This window comes from Mixophyes fleayi, chromosome 4, assembly GCF_038048845.1.
Source record: "Mixophyes fleayi isolate aMixFle1 chromosome 4, aMixFle1.hap1, whole genome shotgun sequence".
NCBI lineage: Eukaryota > Metazoa > Chordata > Amphibia > Anura > Limnodynastidae > Mixophyes > Mixophyes fleayi.
In genome coordinates, this window is record NC_134405.1 from 313,721,848 (window position 1) to 313,745,213 (window position 23,366).

The window sequence follows — 23,366 nt, forward strand, 5'->3', positions numbered from 1 at the left end:
CACAGTAAATGAAGCCACTGTGTAGGAAGATACCAACAAGACCTATCATTCTGTGTGCTTCAGAGATGTCACTGTTCCTAATGGATGCATAGGCTGCATTCTGTGGAATATTCGATCAGGCCACAAAATGGCTGCCCCCACTCTCGTGTAGTTGACATGTATAGGTTAACATATTTACATCTATGTCAGAAATTGCTGGGTTAATAGAAATACAATATGGGGAACGGTGGTGTGAGTAAAATCATGTTGGAAATCACAATGAACAACAAAAATATAAGAACCATTGAGATTGTTTGAGGATAAAAGTCATTTATTATCGGTACTTAAGAAACCGAGTTGAAACTGTACATTAGAAGAGCAGAAGTCAAAGTGGCGCTGTAAAATCTATATATAGCAAGGATATTTCTGATAAAAAAACAAGGTTACACAGATTGCCAAGAAAGTATTGCAAATAAAAAAAAAATTATGTCAGTAGGTACTGCACCCCATCAAAGAAAACGCTTGCAGTTTCACTAAAGGGATCTCCCACCTTCACGTGATTTTAATTTGTTTGTTTCTACATACTGCCCTGCAACTTTTACTAAATACTTTGATTTATCTTGCTGACTTCCTTCTGTGCTTTTTAGCCATGTATATAAATCAGATCAGATATACGCTGCTCTCTGAATACAACTGTATCAAAAGCAGAAAGAACAGGACTGTATCATAAGTCAATAAATTAAATAAATTAAATATCTGAAAGGTGGAAAACCCCACTAATACTAATTAAAGTAATTTCCATTGTACCACTAATCAGTTTACTAAAATGCTGTCAGTTTATGCCAATTACAATATCTACAGGTTCATATTATTGTACATGCATATTAATGTCTGTGATCACGGTTTCCATTGAAGAGACTTATACCCTGCATAAAGTCGGATCAGTAAGGTTCATGCTTAACTAGGGGTCAGAGGCTCAAAGAGCATGCTGGGAGTTGTAGTTCAGTGGTGACACAAGAAGCAATAGATGTTTTAGACTGCAATACAGGAAAAACTTCACCATACAGAAATCTGGTGTTCCTAATATAGCGAAAATATAAATATATACATATGTGAGTTTTAGACAATTGCGTGTTGTTGAAAATATAACTATATACATATGTGAATTATAGACAGTTTTTGTGACGTTTTTTTTCCAGTGAATAGTTAACATTTAAAATGTATAACTCCGTGTGGAGAAAGTGATTCACTGTTGTCAGTCATTGATACCGGTGACAAGAAACAGATATACTGGCTTAATAATTAAAGATAATAAATAGAATGCAGCTTCAGGTTGTTTCCATGAGAGGAAGTCTTTTACTCTCTTGTTATATTCTGACAGTATTGTTTATTTCCTCAGTATAAAATGGTATCTGAATCAATTGTCCATAATGAGGTCCTCAGAATAAAGCAGGATTAAAATCCTTTGGCCTAGGTTACCATTATGGACACTTCCTGATTGGCAATGGGCAGTGAGAATGGCGGAGGTCCATCTCCATTCACTGCCCGGTACAAATGCTGCTCCTTGTCATGTTGAAGCTGTTCCCTGAGCTGTTTCTCCTTCTCTAGAGCAACTTGTGTGCTCAGCAGTTCCTCCGTCAAACGGCTACAACAAAATGGAAGGAGAGTTTAATATGAATACATACAGTATGTATGTATATACATACCCACACATTTACTTACACAATCATACCTCCCAACTGTCCCGATTTCAGCGGGACAGTCCCAATTTTAGGGCTCCGTCCTGCTGTCCCACCCGGGGACATATTTGCTCCCTGGGTCGGAATGTAGGGGGAAGTGAGGTATGTAATGGGCAGCCTCGCTATACAGTGATAGGCAGCCCTCTGGGGGTGTGGTCATCTGACCACGCCCCCATTCGATGATGACCACACCCCCTACCCCAATGGTGTGGACAGATATGTGGGGAGGAATGCAAAATACATAATCAGAAAAAAGTCAGTTACTTTCTAAACATATTTACTCCAGTATAAAAAGAAGCTAAGCAAATAAATCACTTACTGAGTAATCAGATCTGTTCTGCCAAACACAAGTTATGACGGTGTTGTTGTCTCTCCACAAATAAACAACATCCAGGAATTTAAATTTAATTCCATTTAAAAAGATCAACATTGGCATGGAATCCATGTTAAAGAGACGGAGACCTCAAAACTCTGCATACTTAGTGGCATCTGTTAGAAATAGTTTTATGTGATCTCTCTATGCAGACTATGTGCCAACTCAGGAGGTTGTTTCTGACAATTTTTTGTCATGTTTTCGGTTATTTCCCAACCCACATCTCATGATCAAAGCTGTTGTAGTGGGAGATTATTACACCTCTATAAAACTGACACAATAGGTTTGAGAGCAGATAAAAGGACTATGGGGAAGAGAAGAGAAGCAATGGTATCTTTACCGAATGTTGAGCTCTACAAGTTTCTACTGGCACAATCATACAAACTATGTAAAGCTGTGTAATAGGAACATTTTATATATTCATCCCTTAATATTTACATTAGAGGAAGTATAAGGATACAGCTATGGGACATTTTATCCCGAAACCTGTAAATCAAGAAAGTTGAGAAAACTAGAAAGAAATAAAAGTAATTGCTGATGCTCTGTGATGTCACACACAAGATCTAATCATAAAATACCTGTTCTTATAGTCACTGTGAGGAGCACTGCTACACAAGGTAATGAGGCAAATGTGTGGAAAGACAATATGTACTTTAAGTGTCATTTAGTACATTTTAGGCATAGTGCTCCAAATTACATCAAAACCACTGAAAACCTTTAGGCCAAAGCAGTATAGATCTCACACCTACACCTGGGTTAGGGTCCTTTTAATGATATATAAACAACTTGTTTCTGTAAGGCATACTTATAAACGTACCTATAGATAATATTTTGTCGCAATCCTACCTATATGATGACTTATTAGTTAGTGGGGCTCATACCATATGACCATAACTATTTAAAGCAGCAATCCCACATATAACATTTATTTTGCTTTATTTAAATAGCAAGTTAAGCAACTTTTAAGCATGCAGAATTTTTCTGAGCTATTACTTAATCATTCAAAAGCTCTCTGGCTGGCAAACAAAAATGGCTGCCAAACACAAACACAGGCTCACAGCAGGTCATGTGATGGGGGAAAGGAGGATGTCACAGTGCAGTCAGAGGGACGTTCCAAAACCTCTCTGCTCACTACATCATGTGCAACGTGTGGAGCTATATTAGTCAAGAATCATAAATCAGCAATAGCAGCCTGGAGAACAAAATCGAGGGAACATGTTAAATATCAACAATCATCTTATAACCTGCCACTATTTTTTTCATGGGATTGCGGCTTTAAGTGATATCTTGCTGTCACACACACTTCTGTGGTCTCCCTTCCATGGGAGAGACTTTGCACCCATAAACTTACATGGTCATCATTGCCTGGTTCTGTGTCTGCACTCGCAAAGCTTCACTCTCCCGCTGTAGGGTCTTCACTTTCTCCTCCAATATAAGGTTTCTGTCCATCTGCCATAAGAAATAATGAAATGATGATGTTAATATATTGGGATTACACACAGTAAGAGTAAATGTGTATAAAACAACAATCAGCTCTACATCAGCACAAGGACTTTACAGTCTCTTCCATATATAGAACATTTTCTGCATACAGTTTAATTCATAAGGAAAGACATCACAAATATGTTTACCAAATATTTATAGCACAGCAGAATGACTGGTGTCTGGCAGCTATTGTGGTACGGTATTTAACGGATTGGGACTTATTGAAAAACATAGAGCACGTGTATGTACAACCGTGCTGTAACCTGTCAGGTCGGCCTGATCACCAATGACTGAGCTTCATGTGCACCAGTTGTCTATTACCAATGTCCATGATCATACAATCTCAATATCATTCCATAATGAGCCATAGAATACCTCAGTGAGTGATGTCACTGGCTCCTAATAAATACTCATTCCTCAAAGTACCTCAGTGAGTGATGTCACTGGCTCCTAATAAATACTCATTCCTCAAAGTACCTCAGTGATGTCACTGGTTCCTAATAAATACTCCTTCCTCAAAGTACCTCAGTGATGTCACTGGTTCCTAATAAATACTCATTCCTCAAAGTACCTAAGTGATGTCACTGGTTCCTAATAAATACTCCTTCCTCAAAGTACCTCAGTGAGTGATGTCACTGGCTCCTAATAAATACTCATTCCTCAAAGTACCACAGTGATGTCACTGGCTCCTAATAAATACTCATTCCTCAAAGTACCTCAGTGATGCCACTGGTTCCTAATAAATACTCATTCCTCAAAGTACCTCAGTGATGTCACTGGTTCCTAATAAATACTCATTCCTCAAAGTACCTAAGTGATGTCACTGGTTCCTAATAAATACTCCTTCCTCAAAGTACCTCAGTGAGTGAGGTCACTGGCTCCTAATAAATACTCATTCCTCAAAGTACCTCAGTGATGTCACTGGTTCCTAATAAATACTCCTTCCTCAAAGTACCTCAGTGATGTCACTGGTTCCTAATAAATACTCATTCCCCAAAGTACCTCAGTGATGTCACTGGCTCCTAATAAATACTCCTTCCCCAAAGTACCTCAGTGATGTCACTGGCTCCAAATAAATACTCATTCCCCAAAGTACCTCAGTGATGTCACTGGCTCCTAATAAATACTCCTTCCAGAAAGCCATATTACTGGCAACAAAACATCTGCTTGCAGGCTTATATTAACATATTCGGAAACTACAATTCATTGTCAGTATATTTAAAAGCAATGTAGCAAACATATTTTTAAACAATCAACGTATGAGGAATAAAGGAATGACTGAATGCAGTTACTAAAGTCCCCTGGTGGATAACTTTACTGCAGAACGGCTGTACCATTCCTGAACAGAAACGCTCAATCAACAACTAAAACAGATGGAACAATTTTATACTGAAAATTTGCAGCCGAGTGAAATCCTATTTGAAATTTGCAGAGATGTCAGAAAATCCCTGAATGTAAGATCTTTGTATTTTGAGGAACCACAGAGCAAATCTGAAATCTACTTTTAAATAATAATTTTTCCCCAAAAAAGCAAATGGTGATTTCAAAAAGTCTCATGTTAGAAGAAATCATAGAGCAAAACTCCAGAAAAGTCAGCACTTGACACATAATACTGTATAACAAACCGCGCACGGCACCTTATTTTTACATATAAAAGAAACAATTGCTATTGTCAGCATGATAAATGACACATGGATGCATAGCTCCCAACATTTAGAATCCAGACAGGGGGATAATATAAGCCCCACCCCGTTCCGTCCAACCTCCGCCCTGTTCGGACCAAACCCCGCCCAAAAATGGGCATATTGTCCAAAACTCTCCCCACTTTTCCCATAAGCCTCAACCCCTTTTGTGGGCCGTGAAGTGGGACAGTCCAGCCCAAATAGGGACCGTTGGGAGGTGTGTGGATGGAACTCGGTAAACATTCTTCTCTAGCTTTGTAACTTTGTAATGCAGGGGCAATAGCAGGACTTGTAGAGGGGGATTTCCACACCACGCCACAAGTGGGAGTGACCAGCATGCATGGGGGCGTGGCTATAATATTAGACAGTGCTTGGCTGCTCTCCTACTCTTTCCATCCCTATAATATACATGGGCAATGCTATATGCACTACTGTTAGGTGCACGCAGCTCTCCCTTTTCAAGTAGAGCCGTGTGAAGCGGGGGCAGGGTCCAGCCACCTCAATTATACAGTGCTCCAGGCTTGGAGGGGGGTTTCCAGGCACTAGTAACCCCCCCCCCCCCCTCGGTTTGCTTATATAATGGGCGGTTGTTAAAGATTGTATATACTGGTTTTGTAATAATTGCCTTCCAAATGGGGATTTTGACATTGATCACTAAGAAACAAGTGTAAAAGGGGAAAGAGGTGGTCAGTGCCGAAGAGGGCGGCATATTATTAGCTGTGAACCACTTACTGCTCTATATACGTCACTGACAGTCCCCTCTTCCTTTAAAACTTCTCCTGTCTGATCACCATCCTAAGCAGCAGTCAGTATTTAATTCAAAGGACGTGTCATTAAATGTTGAACTGAGAGATAAAAGAACAACTATTGCGAAATGAAAAACCAGCAATAGTTTTTTTTTAAAAAATAACTCACCTTTGAATGTGGTCATTATATAAACACGTTATTCTGACTTTGCTATTAAGTTCAGTACTCACAGCATTCATGAGATCTAAACTCAGGTATTTTGAACAACCCTTTGGTTAATATGTATCTTCTATTTGAGATATTATAGAAAAACTAAATTGGATCATTTTGCTACAATAAAGAGGCTGTTCGTTTTTACATGTTTGTGACCGCTGTCTTTTAAATGTTGTTGGATTACAGCACACAATGTCCATTTAATATAACCCAGTCCTCACCGTTGCTTCCAGGTTAAGCAGCCTCTTGTCTTGTTCCCGGATCAGCTCACTCTTCATTTCAATTACAAAGTGTAAACTCTGCAGCTCTTGTTCCCAGAACTGACCAGGGCTCCCATGATCCTTTGGATATATAACAAGTGAAGTTATAGCACTAATATACAATCAAATGAATAGGCATCATTGAGTAAAATATGCTGTCATCATTATAAACCAAGACGACCTAATGCAACTTAAATTAAATTATCTTTTTTTCTTCCTTCAGCACAAATGCCGTGCAATCTATATCCACAAATCATATTCAAGCTGTCATTTTTCCAGTGCAGTTTAGAAAATGTAAGCAAACATCTGATTGGTTCCTATGGCTTACAGCACATTTGTGCATAATGCATTATATTTTTAAGTAAATCCTAACGCCTTTGTGACAAAACACCCTAGAGAGAATTTTTTGGCTACGTTACTGTATTTCGATTTTAAGATCTTCCAGCAAACCACTTAAATAGCCATGTTATATATTTGTACTGTTCGATTGTCTGTTAGGGTGGATAGGTCTATTGTTAAACCCTCATACTAACTAAGCTGACATGGAAACTTGACATGGAAACACAATAAGCATTATATAGAGCAGAATGTACGCCCCTGATATTTATAGCTCTTTTTCTGCTAAGAATACAAGCCGTCCCCTTTAAACCTCTGCCAGCATGATTGCATGGCCTGGAATGCAGAAACACACCTAAGTGTAGACAGATTATCAAAGGAATAGGATTACAGCAATATGCAGTAATATAACTGTCTGACTAATGGTGAATAAAGCACAGTGTAAATAAATTAACAGGACCTAGATTTCGTTTAGCAATCTGAAAAGTTCAGATTCTGGAGCCAAGAACGAGTATTTAAATGTGCACATACAGGATAATGGTATATATGATTTTTTTTCATAATCTGTAAAGAAAACTCTGTGTTACTATCGTAATTGCAATTAGATAAATCTGAAGTTCATGGTTCAAATTTAAATGCACTCATCAAGTCTATAGTGGAAGCAGCCATTTTGGGGCCTGAACCAGTATACATTAGAATGCAGCCTATCAACTCACAAGATACATCACAGAGTTAGGTCACTACTTACGTGGGATCAATTATTCAGGATGCTTGTCATTGGGATATTCTAGACAAGAGCTTTTTTCCATACTTTGGAATAGTATACATAAAATCTATTAAGCCACATTTAAAATGATCCCTGTTTTTAATCCCACTCTTCTCCTTATTAAATTCTTTAGCAGAGCTCCTCATAGTGACATCCTTATGTCTATGTGTATGACACAATCACTGAACTGCAGCAATGTCATATATTTTTTCCTTTCTGAATTTCACTAACTTTTCGGATAATGAGATCTGGGTAAGAGGTAGTATACCTGTAAGTCCTAGTGAATTCAATGGGGAGAATTCAATTGGCGGCAATGTGGAGCGTGGTTATCACGCCGCGCACATTGCTGGTAATTACGGTAGAAATCTACGCTCATTTTATTTCCTGGCACCTCTATGGGATGCAAGGAAAAATGAGCAGAGATTTCTGTCAAATCTCCGGCGCAAATTGTCTGACAAACGTTCCGGAGATGCTTCGTGGCCAACTGAATTCCCCCTATAGGCTGAACATAAGCCCAGCCCACAAAATGGCTGCCTCCACAGTGTGTAGGTAACAGGTAAACTTTAAAAGTTTTACCAATATAATCTAGAAGTGGGATGCGCCACGATATACATGCACAAAATAAAAATACCCTTAGATGGCGGACTGTGTGTTATACCAATTTATTCTATAAATCTTCAAAAATATACATATAAATAAAATGGTAAATAAACAATATAATAAAATAAAATATATTAACCTAAAAAACAAAGCAATAGATAATATAAATATTCGTGTCTGGCCAGTACACTAAGGTTGAAATAAACTCATTATTTGGGTATAGCAATCTGACATCAATAGTCAAGAAGTAGATAAAAATCTATTGATTCTGGTCACAAATCTAAAAAATATATATATCTGTATGGATATCTGCGATAAGAGCTCAATAAAAAAAGTAAGAGATATGATTGAAAAAGGATAGACACATATGTGCCTCTTACTGCGGTGATCACATGTAGCCTTCTTTCTTTTGTTGGTTTTCAAAATACAATGTCTCCGTGTTAGTAGAAGCTATAGGATGTCAATTCACTCATTGTCTGTGTTGTAGTCTGTTATTTGGCAGTATCCTCTGCACAAAATAGTCCCGAATTCAAGAGGTTGAGTTGCTAAGAACTCTTATTTCAACAGCTGAGTGTGTCCAGTTTATATTGTAACGGCATATACTCCATATAGATATTAACAATGACACTGTGTGTCTGATAATCTGGTGCCTAATGTGGTAAACACACCTACCGATCTATGTAGGATTTGATGTCAGTCTTAATCGAAATCTATGCAGTCTATTAGGATAACAGAGTGCCGGCAGTGCTCGTGTGACGTACTGGACTAAATAGATTCAAATGATGTTGTCCATATATAGAACGGCTAGTGAAGACATGATCCACCGAATAGTGTTTCTCTCCAGTAAATCAATCCAAATCCATAGGTGATGAGAGAGTCTGCAGTTACCACTAACGCGTTTCGTCAGCTCCCAGGCTGACTTTCTTAAAGTTTCAATTTATCTGTTTGTACATACCCTGCTGCAACTTTTACTATATACATTGCTTTACCTTTATTACTTCCGTCTAAGTTTTTAGCTAAGGTATTATCTAGGACAGGTTGTTTATTTCTGTTGCCCTTGTATATAAAAAAACAAAAAACTGTAATAGCTGTCATTTTGAAGGGCAATATAAATTCCTAGGTTAAACACAGAAGGTAGCTAGAATGATAAAAAATAAATAATTAAAAATACATGTGGTCATTTACAAGCCACTAGATTAAAAGCCAAACCTGAAAACTCCATTGAAGTCAACTATGTGTTTACCATTATTCCTCATCTACGTAGAAAAAAAAACGAATCATTACCTGCACATGTCTTTTGTAGTCTTGATTCAGGATGGAGTCCTCAACGCGTTTCATTTTTTCTTGGAAAGAAGCCAACTGGCCATTTAATTCAGTCACATTTTCCTACAAAGAGAAGCAGAAACGGTTTCACAAGATCTCTCTCATTTCATGCTATCTAGGGGAGCAGAATGACAATAATTGATTAAAACAAATTTAATCTGATTAAGGGATTTTCTATTTTAAAAATAAGTTTTACTAAATTAGGCTAGGTACATACTAGAGTATTTTCATTGAATAATCGGGCAAATCAGCCGATATACGACCGGTCGGAAGTTGGGTTAGTGTGTATAGTGACACAATGTTCTAAAGTCGTTCTAAAGTGTCGATTGTCGGCTCGTTTGGTTGGTCGTACTTTTTAATATTTTCCGACCAATCACTGACCGATCGTGTAGTGTGTATGCCCTCATGCTCACGATCTTCATAGAGTTTACAGAGTCGTGCTCTTTTCAGCCGATGCTAGCGATGAATGTCCTGGTGAATAAATGTAGAGAGTGCTGTAGAAGGAATAATTCATTTGTTCGTTCTGAGACAGAATGTTTCGTTTCCGAGTCACAGACACTAACAAAATTCGTTAAGACATGTGGATAGCTATAACATGGCGGTTTTAATCAGTGTGACAATTTGACAATAATGTATGAATGAATATTGTGCTGTCATTCTCTGAAGACTAGAGGACCAGATGAAGGACCAGATGAAGAGCACAGATCTGAAGGTAAATCGTGTCAGTGTTTATGGATGAATCATCAGACTAATCGGACCTTCAGTCGTAGGTACAATCGTTTGATATAACACGTCAGTCGGAAATTTCTTCAGTGTGTACCTAGCCTAACTTCTGTTACCATTAGTAGTCTTTGGTTTTGGATCCCTCCACATGGATCTCCACCATTCGCCGCATGTAGCAGGGTCCTGGCACTTACATATAGCCAGAACCACTGCACTAGGCTGCACAAGTCTCTCCATAGCGGAAGATGCTACACAACGGCTCTAAGGATTTCAAGACCCCCAGTTAGCATAGTTCACACTAGGACCTTCTCCAATCTCCAATATCTACCAGAACCTCCTGTTTCACAGAGTCTAGAACTATATAGAAGTTAAAATACACGTGAGGCCTATGTTGGCCTGATGGATGATGGTGACTGGGAGGAGGCACCCGACACCCCCAAAGTACTTTCCATATTACAAAGAATGCATGAGACACCTATATATCCCCCAGAGAGCATATTACACCTCCACTGACTGAGTTCAAACCAGTCCAAGATGACTTGTGCCTTAAATGTCACACCACTCCTGGTAGTTTTCATCACCTGCTCCCAAGTGCAAAGAGTAGGCATGTACTTTATTGGGTGCTGGGCGGTCCATTGAGAAGCACTGGGTGCCGTGTACATCACAACTAATGTGGATTGTGGTTTCGTTCTATATTTCTGTTGTGCTTTCTCAGCTATTGTTTTACCCTGGGATACCACACAAAGCTGTGCTCTGGATACAATGGTTTCTAACACAGAACACAGCAGAGCTCAGTTGTAACCCGAAAATATGGAGAAAGAGCACAGAAATATACTAGATAATGAATGCAATATATTTAGTAAATGCTGCAGGTGGACGTACCAATACGTTAAAGTGACCTGAAGGTGTATAACCCCTTTACAAAAAAAAAAAACAGAGCACTGTTTTTTGCATCAGCAGTTACCCACAAAGTCTCATAATTATTTGTCTACACAATAAACGAGAAGTTTAGAATGTTAAGTTGGTTAAAAACACCACCACTTGCAGATGAGAAAACATCTTAATTATGTTGCAAGATGTGTAAAACAGAAGCAGACCTGAAGGGAAGTGGTTAATGTTTGGTAGGTTTCTGTGAGAGAAGTCTTTTCCTGGTTGTGACTTTCCTGTAGCTCTGTGGAAAAAACAAAGTATTGTCAGATAGTAGACCTGAGGCCAAAGCACACACAGACACATACACACACACACACAGACGCATGCATACACACAGACGCATACACACACACACACACAGATGCATACACACACACACACACAGATGCATACACACACACACACACACACACACAGACGCATACACACACACGCATACACAGACGCATACACACACAGACGCATACACACAGACACGCATACACAGACGCATACACACAGACACGCATACACAGACGCATACACACACACAGACGCATACACACACACACACGCATACACACACGCATACATACACACACACACACACACACGCATACACACAGACACGCATACACAGACGCATGCATACACACAGACGCATGCATACACACAGACGCATACACACAGACGCATACACACAGACGCATACACACACACACACAGACGCATACACACACACACAGACGCATACACACACACACAGACGCATACACACACACACACAGACGCATACACACACACACACAGACGCATACACACACACACACACAGACGCATACACACACAGACATACGCACACATAGAGACATACACACACAGACTGCCCCTGTTGCATCCCTCTATTTATATACTAAGGCTATAGAACTTTGTTCTTACTTAGCACTATACAATAATTTCAGTGTAGTTGTGTTTTGGCAGCAAAAACCATATACAAATTACAACTATTGGGAGTAAATATTGCAATGTGTATTAGGGCTTGTACACAAGTCTGGCAAAAGACAAACCCTTGTATTTGTCCGCGCTTTCAACGGAGTGTTCAAAGAATGTTCTCCAAACCTCCAAGCATAGAGTTCCGTGTACTTAATGAGCGTTCCTGTGTCACTCTATTATATGGTACATTCTATTGTTTGGTTTTCATTATGTTATTTATAACAATCTTCTGCTACATTGTTTTTTATTTTAATCAGCTGGTGATTTTGACAGCCACCTAACCTTATACTATACATGTCTTCCTTTGCCCTTTTTAGGGAGGCCCTGCATGCTTTCTATTGTATGCTCCAAATAGTTTTTTCAATATTCATGGTCTTGTTTGTTATATTTAATATAATACATCTTATTATAATATATTATGGACTTGTGTTGTAATTTTCGGCTGTGCCAATTAATATTTAGTACCAAAGGACGATGCCCATTATGTTCTTTTTATGTTCTGGTGAATCGGGCACACTACTCTCCATTAGCGATATTTATCTAAGGAGAGACCGTGGCACCACCAAAGAGGCAAATAGACAAAAACAATGGTTTTTGGCACCCAAAACAGAATGCGGCCCCTGTCCTGGCCACGTGGTGCCTCTGGCCCCGATGAAGAGAAATCCCCGCTGTTGTAATTTTCAGGTGACATAGGCCACTGATGGACATTATATTGGTATACCAGTCGAGTCTTAGCCCTACAATACTGGAGGTCATGGCAAATGTCTACTTACTGAGCCAGGACGTGTAGCTAAACCGGGGGTAAGAGGTTGAATTGTATGAGCACAATGGAGGGATCTCCACAGATGTTCACCAGATCAATCAGCTGCAGATACAAACGGACGGCCAAGAAAATAGGACAAGAATACCAATACCATATGTTTTTACACTGCTTCTGGTGGAGTACATGTGCACAGACTGGGTCTACATGAACTGTGAGTTCAACACTGAGATATGTTCACTTCTCAGATGCTTGTTAACATGTGTTCTTCATTCCAACATTTTTACAGGTCAGTTTAACAGACATATGCTAATGCAGACTGGCCTCCTAATCGGCTATTAGTTCCACATGTGAGTATTTTAACCACTCGACTTTCAAGATTAAATGAGTTCCTCACTTTGACATTATTAGATAGCAAATCTGCTAAGATGTATATTGTATACACCTACTAATAATGGGTCTGTCATTCACTTACATGTGAAAGTCTGTTTTTATGCCTTGATAGGACCGGATATTAGTGTGCTGAACTACTGGTTGTAATATCCTGCATCTGTTAACACTGCGCTGCCTTCCTAAGTCCTGGCGGGTGAGGAGTAATACACAGGAAACGCTCTCTTTTTCTTTTTTTTGTGAATTGCAATTCACTATAGAGCTGTCTGCAGAGTAGTTAGTGTTATTTTGTGGGGGGTGGGTCATCTCCCACTTCAATTAGGCTGTGCTATTGTTTTGATTATATTTAGGTATAAGGTTATGTGTTTCAAATCACATAGCAGGGTGGAGGGGATGGGATGGTTTGCATTACCATTCATGTTCTGTGCCTATGTAGTGTCATATATCAGTCACAGTTCTCACCTTTTTTACTATATATAACACATCTGTAGGGCCCATGAACTCGTATTGCTAGTAGGTTATTAACCCCTCAGCTGGAATGTCAGGAAACATAATAATTCAATCAAAAGAGCCTTCGGGCTAGATTTACTAAACTGCGGGTTTGAAGAAGTGGAGATGTTGCCTATAGCAACCAATCAGATTCTAGCTGTTATTTTGTTGAATGCACTAAATAAATGACAGCTAGAATCTGATTGGTTGCTATAGGCAACATCTCCACTTTTTCAAACCCGGTGTTTAGTAAATATACCCCTTAGTGCACTCTCTAAAGAGTCATTGTAGGTTTATAGACCCACAGTATGGATAGGATGATGCCCTGATTGCAAAGAGCCTGGGTTGGTTGGACTTACGCTTCCTTTTCTCAATAATCTAGAGGCGTATGAATTTGGGTTAAACATGCTGTACATTTTGGTTTGCCGTCCCTTATGCTGGAAGCTGAGCTAAAATATAGGTTTGTAAACTTCACCATAGATACACACAGACTACTTCATTTTCTTTGTCCTTTTTCTCATTGGCCCTACACACAGGTGCAGAATTTATGGTCCAATACCATGTTGTTTCCTCTATATGTCAGGAAGAGGTTAGTAACGTCAGACATATTCCTAGATAAATGTGCGCCCCCAGGAAGCAATCTTCCAGTCATTTAGCCGCTCGTACCTCTCTTCTGCATGGATTAGGATTTTATCACTATGCACCTCCTTCTCGTTACTGGTCCAGCAGAATCTCTTCTCAGTGAAGTCTGTGTGTACCTCTCCACTCACTACTATAACCATTGTTAATGCTGAGGTTGATCTAGTCACCATATCTAATAACACTGCAAATCTCCACTACTATTGTTACCATTACTCCTCAACATTTCACCTCAGCAGTAGGACTCAGCTGACTCTTTGTGCGTTATATTCCTCTGATGAAATCGCCAAATGGCGAAGAAACGCGTCAAGACTATTTTTAATAACCTGTTAATCTCCTATTGGAAGATGTTGGTCATCATTTCATTTGTATCATTTTTAGATTTTTTTTCTGCTCTGCTGTAAGCACCCTCAAACAGATTGGATCCTCAGTCCAGGACTTGCACTTACTACTATACGTTGGCTACTGAATGTCCCAGGATTGAGACGTGACCATCACTGCTGGAGAACTCGCACTACTAACTGCTGTCCACCTGGAAGGGTAAGCAGTTGGCTCTCGCCGTTTATACGGCGGACGCGCACCCTCCTCATCATTTTACGTGTGACGATTATATTGGTCTGCCTTGTGGTTGCCTTCGTGAAACAGTGCGATTATCATTATACATAAAAAATGCCTTGCAGGAATTTATGTGGCTGGTGTCTATTGTGAGATTCTACTTACAGGACTGGGGAAACAGTTCACGCACATTTAATTGGACTGAGTTCATATCCGAGTTGAGATCAGAATATTAAACACACTACTGGGTGCTGAACTGGGTGCTCATTGACTGCAATTTGATGCAGCTTTTCATTTCGGTTACATCTGACCCAACAGGAGGTCGTCTATGTGTTACTCCAACTAATGGTAGAGTTTATAATATCTAATGAACATTATTCAGAATGCTGAATATCATTTTATATGTTTTTATTTTAAGGTTAATTAATAAATGTACTCATTTTATTGCATTTATCTGCATTGGTGATTATTTGATTTTTAGACTGTTTTCAGCGCTTACCTTTATTCATGGTTTGTTTGACTGTCCCCAGATCAGCATGACATACTAGTACCCAATCGTAAAACACTACGGAATATGCTGGCGCTATATAAATAAATGTTGATGATGATGATACTAGACATCCCACTCTCACTAGAGGAGGTGAACACGGCGATTCCCTACATCTTCACTAATAAAGCCCCACGACTGGGTGGAAACCCATTGGAGTTCTATAATAAATGTATAGACTGTGTGGGTCCTCACTTGCAATCCCTATTCAGTGAGGCCTTCTCCAGGTACCATATTATACCCTCCATGACAGAGGCTCTATTAATAGTAGTACTCTAACCTGGTAAAGGACCCAACATCATGTAGTTCATGTAGGCCCATTTCATTACTTACAGTGTAAAATTCTTCATAAAAAAAACCTTTGCGAATAGATTGAACTTGGCAACTGCCTCTACCAAGAACGATTTTATGTTTGGGAAATTGATCCATTTAAATTTACATAGAGTTTTTGAGAAAATTCAGTGCCCACATGACAATTCAGGGGATAGAGTATTAGTATCATTGGACAATTAACCTACTAGTATGTTTTGGAGTGTGGGAGGAAACAGGAGCACCCGGTAACCCACGCAAAGATGGGAAGAATATACAAACTCCACACAGATAAGACCATGGTCGGGAATCAAACTCATGACCCCAGTGCTGTGAGGCAGAAGTGCTAACCACTGAGCCACTATTTGGTACATTTTAAAGGGAAAAAATGCAGGTGGTCCAGTGACCCAGCCCAAGGTAGTCCAGTAGGGGATCGGCAAATGCCCCACCTGCCCTCCAGCCCAGCCAGCCCCTGCTGCTAATGCATTTTATTCAGCTGAATGGTCTAAAAGTTGCCTTTGCCTTGGGAAAGGTTTCGTTCAGTGAATATCCATGCTCAATTTAAGATCCAAAACCAGATAGTTCACTAGTGAGTGGGTGTTGGAACGGTTCCTGCTGGCCAGTGGTACCAGAGTTGCCCACTATCCCTGCTTCAGTATGTAATTGCTACAGTACTCCTTGCTGCACAGGCTGCAGCAATTGCAATGTATACTCCCTCCCATTGCAGAATAATGTAGCACACTGACCTAGTGCTATGGGCCTGGATTGGTGGTATGGGACCTCTTGGTGATCTAGCTGGGAAGATGCCATATCTGTTCTCTCTGGAGGTCTCTTCTTGTTTGATAGACATATTAATACAACTCTATATTGTCCATAGGCCGTACATGATACCTATCCAGTTGGCTCACTTTGCAGAGAAGACATTGAAGAATGCCAAAAAAGTCACACCTCAGAGGCAACCCTCTGGTCTTCTACTCTGGAAATATCCTGTAGTTAAAGATGATTGAAAACAGGTCTCTAAATGAATTCATGATGTGATGGGGTGCTCAGTCCCTCAGGTCTGTCTGAAGAGGTGATCCTGCCCCACCATGGTTAACTGTGCTCCACAAACTGCTCTTCTTGGATAGAAAGACTATAGCTATGTGTGGCCTTCTCCTAACTCACCCATGTGGAAACAATGGCTAAAATTAGTAAATAACTCTTCCTCATAAGAAAGTATTGCAGCCATGGTTGGTTAAGAAGGAGATGACTGCACACTCTAAGTCTACCATCTAGGTGTTGTGCACAAGTCAGTTTAAATGGTTTCACCTTATTTACATATGTGGGATTTACGCTTTACTTATTCGAGGCTGAACAGCACTTTTGTGCTTCTGTCCGTCCTAGCTTGACTAGAATTTGTTACCTGCTTTACACGTACAAATGTATACTTCTGTAAAACATTCACCGTGTATAACGTGGTGCCAATAAAAATATTTAAATAAAAAATGAATAATATATATGAAGTACACCAGTCACTTCAACAAGTTGGTGGCAGCCATTTTGTTTATCACCTCACTAGGACCTAGTGACATCATAACCATTATACATGAGGCACTGATAAATTGGTGGGTTGCATTCTCATTCTCAAAACTCTTGTCCCACAGTGTGTAGACAACAACACTTAAATGTTACCAAGCCCTCAAATGGCTAAATTATTAAGAAAGTTAGTAGAATGCCATCTCACAAACATGGTGTTGTTTAAGTTTTGTAGAGTTCTCTGTACTGAATTAGTTTAATGTTAAAGAGAACCGTTAACATAAACACGGTCGAGGCATCCATTTGGGGGCTAATAATATTCATGACAATGCACTCAATCCAGTATCAATTTTCTGGGAACCAGTACCTAGTGAGCATAGGATGGGCCACTGTGATGTCACAGGTTCCCTGAAAAGTGATTGGACGGAATCCGCAAACCCCACATCACATGTCACCAATATCTGTCAGTTTCCATCTACAATACAACAGAAATATTAAGGTCTCACTTTACCTGCGTATTTCTTATCTATTTCTGTTTTCATGTTTGAGGCCTGTTCTGAAAGGCGCTTTTCTGTCTCCACTTCTGCATCTCGCCTAACCTGCAAAACACAATGGGCCTCGTTTTGAGTTTAGGAGCACAGCAAAAAGAAGCAGCAAATTTGCTCCTGCACAAACAAGGGGTGCAAATGCATTTATTTTTTCTGCTTTATTTTTATACAGTAAGGTAGAGTTGGGTTAGGACAAGCCCCCTCCCAACGTACACACATTTTAAATTTCCCTCCCCACTGCAGTGTAACATGGGTTTGTCAAGTTGCAAATTTTGCATACCTCTCAACATTTCGACAAGCGAAATCGTCAAAAATAAGCCCCTCGCTCCATTCCAAACAGAAACGCCCACTTTTTATTATAAAATAATATTTTTTTGCTTACATTATATCTTATTCGTTAAAAAACACTATCCAGAGGGCTCACACTTTCTTTTGTTGTAGCAGCATGGTGAATGCATGAATTCTACATCACAAACCAAAGATCTTTGTGGATCACTGATCCAGATGGAGGAAACCTGTATAACTCTCATCTCTTCTCACTTACCCTTCAGAAAAGACTCAATACTATAAAGACCTAATATGAGCTCTTGAGGCCTGATGCATCAGCAATAACTTAATTTATGTTTAACAGATGTCCCCGTATTCCACAGACAGATTATGTCCTGGCAAATTTCAATCCCTCTCACTAGCTATGTTATTAAAGAAAGTGGTTCTTGAGTCTATAACCGTCATTAACATTATGTATATAGTATACAATCTAAAATATTCCTTGCATAAAGAAAAGTGACACTTGTTATGTGGTTTTATTGTACTATACATATGCAAAACATTATTATATCTCTTTTCTGTATGCTCTTTATATTGTAACTACCAGGATATGTTTTATTTTTAAAACTTTTGTTTCCAATGAGTACAATATGCTGGTCAATGAAGAACGCAATAAGCCGGCCACCGAGGAGCACAACATGCTGGCCACCGAGGAGCACAACACGCTGGCCACCGAGGAGCACAACACGCTGGTCACCGAGGAGCACAACACGCTGGTCACCGAGGAGCACAACACGCTGGCCACCGAGGAGCACAACACGCTGGCCACCGAGGAGCACAACACGCTGGCCACCGAGGAGCACAACACGCTGGCCACCGAGGAGCACAACATGCTGGCCACCGAGGAGCACAACATGCTGGTCACCGAGGAGCACAACATGCTGGTCACCGAGGAGCACAACATGCTGGTCACCGAGGAGCACAACATGCTGGTCACCTTTAAGCTTACTGACAATAAAATAGGATTGGAATGTTTTGCAAACTTGACAATACTGAATAAACTAACATCAACAATATACGTCAGTGAACAGTGTATGAGCAGTATTTTATAATAAACAAAGTGAATTAAAGTGATAACGTCCTCACCACTGCCGTACACTGTTCCAGTGACAGCAGAATACAACAAAAGTACACCTGTACCCTATGTATATCTGCTACTCTCCATGAACTGATCTGAGAGTTCACAGTAAGGTAACAATGGAAAGGTTTTCTTTAAACAATCTTATTGCTCATAAAACAAACATTTAGTGGTTTCTTGTCTTCACTAGGAAGGCAATGCTGCGATGTTGGCAGGCGATGCTAAAGAACAGGTCAGTCCTGTTTTATACATCTTTTCTCCATCCGTTAATTCATATTCATAAAGAACGGCTACGTGTCATCATGATGCTGCACTGGTCTCCTTCAGGTAGGAAAAGGGTCCACTATCTAAAAGGAGACACCAGTTATCTCTGTATACAATGAAAGTACACAGAGCAGATACATATAGATGGTAACTCTCCCCAGATACTGTGGACAGCTTCATGAGCTTTTCAGTACAACAGCACAACTTTTTAATGACTGCTGATATACCCGAGAGTATAAATAGGCGGATCTGGGCTTCTAAATTCTTAAACTGGACGTCTTGGACCCTCAGCCTACTTTCTATAGTGTTGGACCATGGCTGGTGCATCCTCTGCTCCTGGATTCCATTGCAGTACTAGAGTTGTGATGGCACTAATAGACTCACACAAAAACAAGCTGACCATCAAATGATGGAGCCGTCTTTGGCCGGAGAAAAATCTTATATGGCTTGGGTTTGTTTGTCAGGGCTGCTTTTTAATCTCAGTGTTTAAAATACAGAAAAATTAGCTGGTAAGATTATGTACAGCAGTCATGATGGCATAATGCCCTATAATAATCACAGCTACTTCCAACAACAATAAAAATATAACACAAATATGCACAAGTAAAATACAGACAGAACAATTCCATTTGACACTAATATACCCGTCATCTACATACAGGGTAGGCAGCCATTTTGCTGGCTGAACCAAACCTCATGAGAATGCAGCCAATCGATTCCGTAGGAACTAGTGACATCACTAATTCCTAATCAATCCATTGGCTGCATCCTCATGAATGTTGGTTAAGCCCACAAAATATTTTTGCCTGTAAAAAAGAGCAAAGGACGTGGATTCAGAACTAGCATAAATTATTGTCATATTTAATATAAGTAAGTAAACACGCCCAATGTTTCATTTTCTCATAGTAAAGGCTATACACAACTCTACTAAACACCTGTTGATATAGTATATAAATCTTACTGTTGGTTTTATACAGAAGATTTTCATTCTTCAAGTGAAAGTGATACCATTTTTACAAACAGAAGGGGTAGACCACCACGTACAGTAGAAAATAGATTCAATGATTATACATGATCAGCATACCGCCTAACTGTCCCGATTTAGGTGGGTCAGTCCCGGTTTAAAGGCAGCTTTGTCCTATTCACTACGCTCCTGCCAATCGTGCACACAGCACTGAAGGGAAGCTTTTAGGGGAGGGAAAAGGGATTGGGGTGGACCAGCTCATATGAAGCTTTGGGCAAGCCCACATGATGCATGACCTCATCCCCCTTCCTGCGCATTGTGGACAAATTTGTCCCAATTCCCCAACTTAAAAAGTTGGAAGGTATAATACTGCTCTAGTGTAAACATCCGAGAAATAATGGCAACCAACCAATCAGATAATTCGCTTTCAGTGACCGTGTTGTTGAGTCTGATATGCAGGAGAGGGCTGGCAAATATTAGCCTGGGGGGCAAGACTTGACTCAGCAGCCTATTTAAAAAAAAAAAAAAAAAGCAGGTCGCCCAGTGACCCAGCCCAAGGTAGCCCACAACGGGACCGGCCCAGCCAGCCCCTGCTGATATGATGCTGTTAAATCCCATTAATAAACTCGTAATTTCAGCATAGTAGCTTACTGCCCACCACATATAATCCCATAGGTTTATGCCCTATATAATATCCTCATGTCCACGACTGCAGCCCAACACATACAGACCAACGCTTACCACATACAGCCCAGTGCTCATACAAATATCTCCATGCCCACAAACAGCCATATACCAGCCCACTATATCGGGAAAAGCGTATTGTAAGGCAGCAGCATTACAAGTCACCAATAATAACGCCGCCATAGGCGAGTGCCTTTTCTGTGCAGTTACCATTGGTGTGGTAAGGTTAAAATGAAGAGAGACAATGGAAGATAGAAACCAGAAACTTGAACCATTAAAACAGTTGGCAGCTGGCGACCATAACTGTCCTTCAGTCTGTATCTAATCTGAACCTCCTTCCACTACGGGTTCTGGAGAAGGCGTCATGTTCATGCTGCACGGGCACTCTTGTGTTTATCTGCTTCTCTCACTGGTGGCTAACAGGGATAAGATCCCCCTGTAGATAGCCAAAGGAGAGGAAGCTCTGCAACGTTATCCAATGACATTCTGCTGCTTCTGCCCTGTGACATCACAGGCAGCTAGTGAAGCAGTGATATCATACTGAAACCATGTAGTGTCTATTTACAGTGGCTCAATGAATGAACCGGTTTGTTGCTCTATAGTGAGCTGTCTTACTAACGGTTTCAGAGTGAAGGAAATGTCCCGAACGTGTCAGAGGTGGCTTTGCAGACTGCATTTGGTCCATGGGCCATCTGTTGGATAAGCCTGACTTACAAGAACACATAGGTATTGCTTATTATAAATCAGTACTGCTCAAATTATTCAGGAGGGGGTAGGCATGCAAATAAAATGACATGCTTGAGAGTTTAATTATATGACAAGCTATTAGAGAACCTAAAAGGCCTGCATGGCCAAATTTAGTGCAACATCTCCTAATCCTTATTCTACTGAAGAGCAAATATTACGTATAGATTAATCTGCACCTGACCTGTGCCCGCAGCTCCTGTTCCAGGTTTTCAATCTTGCCTTTATTGGCCTCTTCCAGGGCAATCTTCTCCTCCTGGTGTTGGTGAAGGAGGTTTCGTATTTCCTGCTCATGATTCTTGATCTTTTGCTGCAAATCCTGGGATCCAATATCTATGCATTAGGACAAGAGGAAATGAGATTGAGGCTGTCACACTTCATCTTACCCCGCCACCCTTACAGTTCTACGCCAGTGGATTCAATCAAGTTTTTTTGTTTTATTTCTTTAAATCAAATACTATAAGCTACATAGCGTTCACAAAACAGCTTTTAAGACACAATTAAGTTCTATATTTCACTTTACTCATATCAGTCAAAATACTGGTCACACATGGAGATTGGTGAGCCGATGAATTTGTGTTTTTATACTCTTTGTGGGAAGGGTATGAATGAGATAGAGGTTAATTGGTTCATAGATACATGAGCAGAGCAGGGGGGAGGGGAGACGTGATCTCCAACTCCATCCAGTTATCGATAAGCAGAGATATCAGGGTGATACAAAACAGAAACAAAACTTCTATTCCAGTCATCCCTAATTCTAAATAGGTAAAACTTGACCATACCACGGAAACAGGAATTATTGTATAGGTGCCATGGTTACCAGATTCTACATGGCTGAGTAGGTGCTTACCATTCTTTGGTAATTTACAAATATGTAAAATGAATTTATTGGTGGGTTTTTGCGATTGATTTTATGGACAGCACAAAAAGATGGTATAGGCAGGGCCGGTGCTAGGGTCCATGGCGCCCTAGGCATTATTACAAAATCAGCGCCCCGCCCCCGCAAAAATCGGCGCCCTCCTCCCTCCTCACCCCGTCTTTCTTTACCTTGTCTCACCACCACCGCCTCTCTGCTCCCCCTCCTCCCCTCCACTCACTGACACTAGTGAGTGGAGGGGAGGAGACGGAGCAGAGAGGCGGCGGTGGTGAGCAATAGCCTCTTCCGCATCTGAATGCTGTGCGGCGGCTGTGATAGGTATGGTCAGCAGTCGCCGCACAGTTTTAAAGTAATTTACCATTCTGTGGCGCCCTCCAGAGCCCGGCGCCCTAGGCAAGTGCCTAACCTTGCCTAATGGGAGCACCGGGCCTGGGTATAGGACTGTTGGCTATTTGTCTTATTAGATCACGGATATTAGTCCAGAACCAGGAAACATGGAGGTACTCCCAACAAATGTGCGCAAATGTTCCAATGTTTCCCCAACACAT

General features: G+C 40.4%; 1 protein-coding gene across 1 annotated transcript in view; it reads right to left on the reverse strand.

Moving 5' to 3' along the window:
* Window positions 1-289: 289 nt before the first annotated feature.
* CCDC69 (coiled-coil domain containing 69) overlaps window positions 290-23,366 on the reverse strand; it is a 39,018-nt gene continuing 15,941 nt past the window's right edge. The window contains exons 3-9 of the mRNA XM_075210090.1: window positions 22,126-22,274; window positions 17,844-17,931; window positions 11,324-11,397; window positions 9,465-9,566; window positions 6,440-6,559; window positions 3,443-3,540; window positions 290-1,624 (exon numbers count right to left, since the gene is read on the reverse strand). Of these exons, the coding sequence (XP_075066191.1) occupies window positions 1,450-1,624; window positions 3,443-3,540; window positions 6,440-6,559; window positions 9,465-9,566; window positions 11,324-11,397; window positions 17,844-17,931; window positions 22,126-22,274 (806 nt within the window). The 3' untranslated portion in view covers window positions 290-1,449. The remainder of the gene's footprint in view (window positions 1,625-3,442; window positions 3,541-6,439; window positions 6,560-9,464; window positions 9,567-11,323; window positions 11,398-17,843; window positions 17,932-22,125; window positions 22,275-23,366) is intronic.